Source organism: Pseudochaenichthys georgianus, chromosome 5 (assembly GCF_902827115.2).
Source record: "Pseudochaenichthys georgianus chromosome 5, fPseGeo1.2, whole genome shotgun sequence".
NCBI classification, from domain to species: domain Eukaryota; kingdom Metazoa; phylum Chordata; class Actinopteri; order Perciformes; family Channichthyidae; genus Pseudochaenichthys; species Pseudochaenichthys georgianus.
Genome location: NC_047507.1, coordinates 30685351 through 30694926, shown reverse-complemented (window position 1 = coordinate 30694926; position 9576 = coordinate 30685351). Strand labels below are relative to the sequence as shown.

The window sequence follows — 9576 nt, the reverse complement described above, 5'->3', positions numbered from 1 at the left end:
ATCTTCTATAAGATCTAAGTAACAGATTCAAGACATATTTGCCATTTGCTAAGTATACAAGGGATTTTGAAAATAGAAATCTCTAAACAAAAGTTGTATCATCAATTGCTGCATTACAATCCCAGCTTTGTCAAATATGAAAGGTTGACAAGCTCTTGAAGGCTTCTGCTCCTTTGGCACAATGAGCCCTTTCACACGCTCAAGGTCAGACATATTTTCATCACTTTCCTGAGAATTTCCCCGTCACACTTAATACGGTAGTTAGTGAAACAGCATTCATTGATGGGAGTTACTCTGTAGTATTCTTCTCTCAAGAAAGAAGGTTTCTGATTATGTTTGCACATGAAGCTTACAAAAAGAGCCCCAGAACAATAGACAATGTGTAAGAGAAAGTCAGAGGGCGAAGAATGCAGCTGATTGTATCTTTAACAGTCGCCGTTTCAGTCTGCAATCTGAAGAAACCACAGTGTAGGCCCCTTGAATCAACTTTTCATGAGTCTGTCCTAACAAAAAAGCACATCAATAACACATGAATGAATGAATTAAGATTTGCATACACCACACACACACACACACACACACACACACACACACACACACACACACACACACACACACACACACACACACACACACACACACACACACACACACACACACACACACACACACACACACACACACACACACACACACACACACACACACACACACACACACACACACACACACACACAAAAAATACATTCCCAAGACTTCATTAGACATGGAAGCAATGTTAAGGATTTTATTCCAGTCTATAACATAAATAACATACAAAATAGCAATTCTATAGTGGCATGAAGTATTTACAACTGTTAAAATAAAGCGGCAATACAAAAATCATTAAAAAAAGTGCTTTTCAGTGGATTTTGCTTTGAATGATGATACAGATTTGAGTATCTGCCATTTGAAGTGCAATAACAATAACGTGAGTTATCTTTTTCCCCCATCGCCTCTGAGAGGGTAACAGATGCTCTTCAGTAGACAGGTGCGGTTCCATTTGCAGAGCTGACAAAAAATAAGCAGAACATTGTTTAGTTTGAGCTACAGAAAGTGGTGCAGAAAATGAAAAGAACACGACATTCAGGCTTGATTTTTCTTCATATACCTAAATTTAAGAACAATATTTTTAACATTTAAATATGTTTTAAGAGGTATTTTGGTTGGCAATTGCTCTTATAACAGTTAACACACAGGGAGACAGGACATGTACCTTTGTCAGGCTGGCAATCTAAAGACTTTGGAACTGTAATAACTCCGGCTTCAGGTCTTCTCTGGTGTCATATGAGCTATGGTGTCATAAGGAATTTATGTCAGAATTGTTGGATTTTGTCATTTTTATGTTAAGATAGTAATAGTTCACCAAAGGGTGTTTTATTAGGTATTAACTTAGTATTCTGAAATGTTAGTGTTAGTCGTTGCAACTTTGAGAGAACAATGATTTATTTGTCAAATAAGCTTTAACCTTGGCTGTTAAGCATGCATGTGCTTATATGAATTGGTCATGTTTAAGGAATGTTAATCTGGCTGTAATCAGGTATTCGCTTTATCTTGATTTGAATTGAATTCATAAGATGTTACAAATCTTTCAGTGCCTTCATCTCTGTTTGTCAAATCAGGCTATATGCATTCCTAACAACTTTGTCACAGAGTCACAAACTGTTCTTTTTATTGAATTTGATTATTAAAGACATTGTGATTCATAAATCCGGCCTGAAGGGAATTTACTTCCTGATGCTGTGTCTATGTCACAGCCGGTTTTATTAAAGGATTTCCTGTTGACTTCCCTCATTCCTCAGCAGAGGTCAGGAAACACCGACCTCTAGATTTTCTCAAACAGTTAAAAAACTCAAAAAATGTGAAGAATCTGAACCTGAGTTACCTTCTCACAAGTTACTGCATATTACTTCACTGCATGCTGTAACTGTTTGCAGACATATTTCCTAACATTGAACTGTACATTATGTTCTGAGAGTACAACAAGTATATTTAAAGTTAAAAGAAGCAGAAAGTGAAAAGAATAAAAAGCATAATCAAGTAGGAGCCATGCATTATGAGTAAAGCAGTGGATCTCACCCTTTTCTCTTCAGAAGAAACTTGTGTAAAAAGAGCGCCATTATACACACAGCTGTAAAGAAAGAAAACATTCGAATATGCTTTGGATTTCAACTGAAAAATGTAGGTAAATGTTCTCCCGAGGACAAAATATTTACATTACCTAATGAAACGGATATCACACTGATTATAACAGGCATGTGTCCTGAAAAACAAATGCAAAGTTAAATGCAAAGCATACATAAAGTTCAAACATCTTGATTGTAACGAGGCTCAACAACTCACCGACGTCCTGGTTAGTATCTACATCCTCACCAGGCTTATCTGCAAGTTTACAACAGTTTTATTAGTATGTAAACTATTTTAACTGGCATGAACAACAGCACTCACTCAGGCTGCATCAGAAACACTACACACACACAAAGGTCTGTTGTGTTGCTGCCAGCTCATCCCTCTCAGTGTCTCCATGTTGGATTATTAAGGCAGAGAAAGACCAACACATTAATATAATAGCTGACACAGGGACTGAGGGAGGGATACATGTCTGAATATTAGATGACAGTTATCGTTAGTTAGTAAATTACATTTTGTATTATCTGCCTTGCAAACAATAATAATTAGAAGGCGAACTCAGAACCATGAATTCCAATCCAATCCAATCCACTTTATTTATATAGCACAGTTTAAAAACAGAGGGTTTGCCAAAGTGCTTCACAATGAACATAACATTATAATAAATTATAATATTACACGAATAGATAAAAAAAGCACACATAAGAATAAATACAAGACACAATTCAATTGAGAAATAGACTAATTGCTTTCTGCTGGAGATTTAATTGAGAAGATTAATACCACTATTGTTTGCTGTTGAATATGAGGCTATATCCAACAGATGGTTAGCTTAGTTTAGCAAAAAGACGGGAAACATGGGTAAACAGCTAGCATTACACTTCCCCCATACATCAGAAATGCACTTATTATTATCTCATTAGTTTAATATGTGCAAAGTTTAAAAACACATTTTACAAGGGATTAACTGCAGGATTATGTCCGCTGTGAGCAGTCTTCGCTTGTTGCCAGGCAACTGCCCAAGACCCAATAAATAGCCTGTTCCATTACCCCCCAATTAAATATCACATTGTTGTTGTGTTTACACTTAGGTTCTTCTGAGTCTTTATTTATTCCCTTGAATTTAACTTGTTATTTCAAGTTTTTCAGGAAATGAGTAACTTAATAGTCAGGGAGAACTTTTTGTGTATGAGAGCAGCACAGAAGTCATTTTATTTTGTATTATGCTGACACAAATCCAACTGCTTTTATTTAATGACTCATCTAAACAATTTCAGCTTAAAACATATTTGCAGCATTCCTTTGTTTAAATCCCACAGTACGGTGCCGACAGGTGCGAACAAATTCCAACGGCCCAAAACACGTCCATCAGGAGAAACGCACTGCAGCTTCAAAAACGATGTACAATATAACTATCACGGTCACTGGATATGTACCTAAATAGTTAGTTTTATTGCATTATCTTAACAATGTGATCGCAGGATTTCTTCTGATATTATTTCAAATATTTTGTAAGCTAGCTAGGTAACCTAGCTCATTCAACATATACGAGCTACACTAACAGCTGGTTCACTTTATAATCATCTAATCACTTTTTAGTATCCCTGAGCTTTTTTTTTTACTTGCAGCATTTTTGTATTTGCTGTGTTTCGTTTATGGCGTGCAATTAGTAAGCTTTGCACATGTTTCGTCAAGTTGATGAATGTTTTTCTAAATCATGCGCATCTGTTGTCAAGTTGGTGAAGATGTTTCTTTATTTGCGGGTTTTGTCACATTTGTGTCTTAACATTTGCATCATTTCTGAAGCTGCAGCCAGTTTCTCTGAATGGAAGTGTTTTTGGCCGTTGTAGCGCGTTTGCCCTGTGGGCCACCATACCACCGTGATGATAAACAAACTAAAAAGACGCGCAGTTTATAAGGCTACAAGGAGGGCTCCGGAAGCATCTGCTGCTGGGAGGCACAGTAAAAGCCCAAGCTACAACTTGACAGCTTTTAAAAAAATGGTTCAATACCTTGAAATGAAGACGACGTCATTGATGTTACAGTGGTTGTAGCTTTACCTTCAGCTGTCGAATGTTCTCTGCCACCTTTGAACAGAGCGATCACAGCAATTCTTAGTTCTTCTAAAGCTTGGACAGAATAAATGTGATTTGTGAAGCTGAGAAGCCATTTCTGAGATGCATGCAGCATGCACATCATCCAATCATGCTGCCAAGTGCTGTGTCTAAAAGGTTTTTAACTTCATTACACGGCCATCGGTTTGTTGGGAGACATATTTCTTTACCTCCTACAGCTGCTGTTGTGCTGGCTCTGACAGTTTTATCTCTAAGAGCTGTGGGTGTGGCAGAGGAATCTGTACAAGTGGAACATAATAAGTCAAAATGTCTTAACAAATGATAACATATTGTGAAACTGGATTTCTTGTATGGAGGCGATATTATTTCTATACCTTGTGCTGCAGGTGTTGGTGTTACCATTTCTGTTGTAGTTATAGCTTTGGCCGTCACTCCTATGAATACAAAACTGGTGAATTTCTCTTGGGTTTTAATAAAATACAATTAACCAGCAGTTTGGTGGAGGAGCATTTCAGTTGACATGCAGAATGTGAACAATCTTCCCCTGATCCTCCTACATCAAAAGGTTGCTTTGGTCAATACCTTGTTGTTAAGGAGAGTATGAGTGTGGCAGTTAGTATTAAAGCAACTGTGAGTGAGCACAGCCATGAATGGTGAATAGAGAGATGTTGTGAAACTCGAGTACTGCTTCATCAAAGCGCTGGGTTCAGAGTGTCTGGAGAGGAGTTGAAGTGATGATGTGTGAACTTGAAAGTGTTCAATACAGAGTGTCGTCAGTGACACCATGGCAACACCTACAACATGTGCACTGCATTTAATTGATTACAGTATATTACAGATAAACACTCTGTTCATGTTCATTAAAGATTGGAATGTTTTGACCACGCCTGCGGTAGAGCAAGATTTACCACTGATCACGATACAAGACAACATGTCAAAGCATGCCAGTGGTTTTTCTGAGGAATATTACATTGCAGGCAGAATTTCATTAAGGGGATGTACTACTCGTGAACTGAGTACATATTTCAACTCATAGATATGAAATATGAAACTTCACTTTATTATTTTTTACCTTAGTGTCTCCCCTTAAAAGGGCCATATTTTGCTTTTTGGGGTTCCACCTTTCCTGTAGTGTGTTATATAGGTTTAAGTACATGTAAATGTCTGCAAAGGCTTAAATCCCAAAGTTCCCTCTAGAGGGAGTTTCTCTCACACACACCCTGCCTTAAACGCCTCCTTTGGACTCCTTTGTTTTCTATCCAACATAGTGACATCACTATGTAACACTTGCGCTTGTAATGGCTATAGTGCTCTAAATAGGAAACCTGAGATGAAATGACCGTAATAGGGCCCCTTTAAAATAATTGTACTATTCTGTTGAACGAAAATGAATAAAACGTTGTCATTGTACAGATGGCCATTACACTCTTTCATGCAAGACTTTGAGTAGGAAAGCACCAATGTTTTAACAGCAGAAATGTCTAAATTCATTCATTACGCCATATAAAGACTGGAAATCTATCTACAAATATATTGTATGGTTTGAAAATGGGGGGACCTAATGTAAATAGATTTGTTTAAACAATGGGTTAATACATGCAAAACCACCTGTGTGGTCCACATCCACATGAATGGATTGTCCTTACCTTCACAAGTCGGCGGTGGAGAATCGTATTCACCAGTTTCGCTGCACTTAGTGTTATTTTTCCCAATCAGGGCGTATCCGTCTTCACACACGTACTCTATGATATCTCCATTCATTGGTTCATCTTGAGAATCCCAGGAGCTTTTGCCCTTGGTCAATTTCTCAGGTATTTCGCATGTTACAACTGAGGAACAAGACAAACAAATGTTTTTCACACATTCTTATTATAAAAATCAAGAGTAAATTCAAATAATGCATATTGTTGTGTATAAACTGTTGTATATGCTGACAAACAATGAGAATTGAGAAAAATAACAAAGAAGTCAGTAAACAGAGGAAGAAGAACTTCATAAAAAAACAACCCACTGCTGTCTTTTGGTTTTTGTTGTGGGAAGGACCAAACAATAGTTTATGTTTCTGGTTGCAGCTTCATAAAATACGAAAACAGAGAGACTTACTTTCGCACTTGGCCTTTCCAATCCAACCTATAGCATAGCACTGTTTGAAGCTAGATCCACTGACTTGGAAGCTGTTGAAAGATTAAGGAAAATAAAGCAGGGGCGGTTTATTTAAGGAGGATTTGATAATGTAGAGTTAACATTTTGTATTGCCACAGAAGGGCAATTTCAACTTTGATAGCAAATTCTTACAGAGTTCAGTCAAGAACTAAAAATGAACCAATATCTCAACGTACGCAAATAGGGAGAGCCAAGTTTCTAATCAGCAACACAACAACGTAGCACTTCTGGCAACAGCTTTATTTGTCTTTCAAGACGTTCTGGTTATCTTTAGAGACTGTTTCCATTAGCGAATCCACCTTGACTTCAGTCATCTAAGGCTAATTGCCAGCAGCACTTTCTGTACGGCAACTGTACAGCAAAAACACATACTTCGTGGGGAAATGATCATCTACTGATGGCATCCTTTGTGTTGTCACTGTGTTGCCGACACGTGTTTCTCTACCTTTAAGTTAATGTATAACTCAGCTCGATAGCAATTACATGGGAAAAATACCTTTCACATTAATACTCACCCTTTATCACAAATGACTTTTATTACAGCACCAAACAGGGTACCGGCGCTGGTATTAAAGCTCATATTCGGGTGAATAGGAGGGAGACCACAGTCCTTCTCTGTAATATAAAACAAACATTAATACTTAACTTTAAGGTCAGGGTATTCACTTCAAAAGGACTAACTAAAGGTTTGATAAGAGTCTGTGTAATTGAATTAAAGAGGACAGGACTTACTCTTGCAGGTGAGATCTGGTTCAGTCCAATTATCATCAACGCAGGTTATAAACCCAGAGCCACTGTCTTTGACAAATCCATTCGCACATTCTAAGATGACATCAACACCCTTTGGAAAAGTATTCATTAGAAGTGCGTTGTCGGTTAGGACAACATCTCCCCTTGGCTGAGGTTTGGGGCAGTCGGCTAGGGGGAAAAAAGAGACAGAAATTAAACATGAACAGCGACTTATTTTTGTTTTAAAATCTGGCATAATAATGATCCAGTTCCAGACAATAAAACAGTAGATCTGAAAGCCTTTTATCCAAAAATGTAAGTAAATAAATAAAGCTAATATAAGACTTGTCATATAGTCATTTATATTAAAAATTGAAAATCCCCTATGTGTAAGATATAAATGATGGTAAATATTATTTTAGTTGCTCACTTTTTATTAGGTCATAAAGTCAGCAGTTTAAAGTTAGTTAGTCATTAACTAAGAGTCCTTTAGTCTGTCAATACTTAAGCTGTTAATTCATGGATTTTTCGTCCAAAACCGTGCAATTTCACAGTGCTTTTCTAAATTATGTATGACTGATGTATAAACATTATAGAAAAATATACAATAATTCAATAACTATTAAAGCCTATGTGAAGGATGTCGTTATAAACGGGTCACTGATACGTTTTCGTTTAAGCATCTTCATACTTAATGGAGTTGTGTTATCTTTAACTAAACCACAGAACACATCTAAGATATTCAGGGGAGTGCTCCTTTATTTTGTATGTTAATTGCCTTTTTCCCATTTTCTATTTAGAAGCACATTGCCTGCTGTATAAAATGCGAATGCGCTATATAACTGACAGAAAACTTTACAGAGAAAAGAAAGTAGTAGAGAAATAATTGCTGAAGTTACAGTTGTACTCACTGAGTGGCCACTTTAGGTGAACATACTCTCCATATTATTTATATTTAGGAAGATCATTACATTCAGTTTTTTTTCAGAAGTTTCTAAATGATGTCCTTCCCATTCCATAACAAAACATGTTGACTCAAATACTAAATCATATATTAACATTAATTAAAAGTTAAACACTTAAATGGCAGTGTTGACATCCATGGAGAAAATACAACTTTTAATATTTGTTATTATCTACTGTTATTTTTTTTTTTTACGAATATCAGATATATTTAATGTTACCGGGTAGCAGGATATACAGTATACAGTATTTATAAAATTAAAAATGGGAATCTATGATTATTATTGGCATAATAATAATAAAAGAAAGGTAGAGTAAGCAATTATCTGTTTTATGTAGAGTTGACCGAATATCTAGCCTGGCGTATCTTGCTTGAACAAGTGACTAATAAATATGATCCCATTAACCAGACTGCAAAGTTGATGTAAAACTAACCTGTTGCCTTCGCGAAGAAGAGGTGGAGTAACAGCAGAACTTTGACTGTTCTCCGTCCACAGGTGTCCAGGAGAACCTCCATGCCGGGCTGCAGAAGCTGACTGAAGATCTGATCCAGGTTCTGTCTCTTGTTGATCCAAAAAACCCTGAGAGGCGATGCAGAGCAGCGAGTCGCTCCGCTGCCAGTTAATTGTGGTCCTCCCCTGAACGCACCACTGGATTACTATCTATTTTTGAACAAATTTGCAGAATTGTAGGAAGTTAGAAAAGAATGGCCTTCACAATAAAAGCACAAAGAAACATTAGGTAAATACATAATAATAAACACATTGATAATTTAAATCAGCCTACCTTTGAATTACAGATATTTGATACACATCATTAACCAATCATAACATTGATGTGTCTATTGTGACAACATTCATACCATTATAAGTAGCTATGTGTATTTGCACTTACATATTCAGTGACTAGTTTTTATTTTAGTTTTATATATGTTTTCATAGTTTTTCTTCTTATCTACATCTTTGTGTGCACTGTTTGTTGTTTGTATAGCGATGCATCTATCTATACAGCGTTAACAATTGTCTTATTTTGAAAGGCAAAAAGGAAGTTTCGCTTTTAAAATAGTAGCTTGTATTCCAGAGGCAGGATAGACAACATTCACAGACAGGTTTCAGGCAGAGGTTTCGGAAAGATATGTCAACAATTTCAATGATATTATAATCTGAAAGATTTTGCTGAGTTTCTTTGTTTTTTGTGTGTGTTCTTTAACTACGCCGTAAATTACACAACACACATTTCCAGTATGACCACCGGTAAGAGAAGCCCACTAGTCCAACCTCCTGTAAGAAGTGGAAAGGTCTCCCAATGTTTTGCAAAGCCAAACAGTGGAACATTGTGGGTGTGTCCTGGAAAATTGGGGGTAATCCCTCTTCGGGTTCTTTAACAGGGGAAACCCACTAGTTACATTTTACCCTACTTTTTGACGAGACTTACACTTCTGTAAAGAAAACCAGGGAGAAGTAAAAATATTACTCAA

The 9576-nt window shown here is 36.7% G+C and overlaps 1 protein-coding gene across 2 annotated transcripts; it reads right to left on the bottom strand.

Moving 5' to 3' along the window:
* Positions 1-773: 773 nt before the first annotated feature.
* Positions 774-8737, bottom strand: LOC117447088 (complement decay-accelerating factor). 2 transcript variants are annotated; one of them, XM_034083688.1, is made up of 13 exons: positions 8535-8737; positions 7140-7325; positions 6923-7022; positions 6348-6418; positions 5891-6073; positions 4619-4678; positions 4454-4522; positions 4182-4256; positions 2383-2421; positions 2261-2302; positions 2119-2170; positions 1256-1331; positions 774-1050 (listed from the first exon to the last, which is right to left on the bottom strand). In XM_034083688.1, the coding sequence occupies exons 1-12, from the start codon at positions 8614-8616 to the stop codon at positions 1274-1276; spliced, it is 1017 nt and encodes a 338-aa protein (XP_033939579.1). In that variant the 5' UTR covers positions 8617-8737; the 3' UTR covers positions 774-1050; positions 1256-1273. The 2 variants fall into 2 exon arrangements, with proteins under 2 accessions (XP_033939579.1, XP_033939580.1); XM_034083689.1 differs by lacking the exon at positions 1256-1331.
* Between the last annotated feature and the right edge of the window lie 839 nt (positions 8738-9576).

Excerpts from the sequence above, each read along its gene's own strand:
- LOC117447088 (XM_034083688.1), bottom strand. The coding sequence starts at position 8,616 with ATGGAGGTTCTCCTGGACACCTGTGGACGGAGAACAGTCAAAGTTCTG. Across the intron at positions 4,257-4,453 it reads CACAACAGCAGCTGTAGGAG|GTGGCAGAGAACATTCGACA; the intron begins GTAAAGAAATAT and ends CTCTGTTCAAAG. Across the intron at positions 1,332-2,118 it reads TTTCTTCTGAAGAGAAAAGG|CTCATATGACACCAGAGAAG; the intron begins GTGAGATCCACT and ends ATGACACCATAG.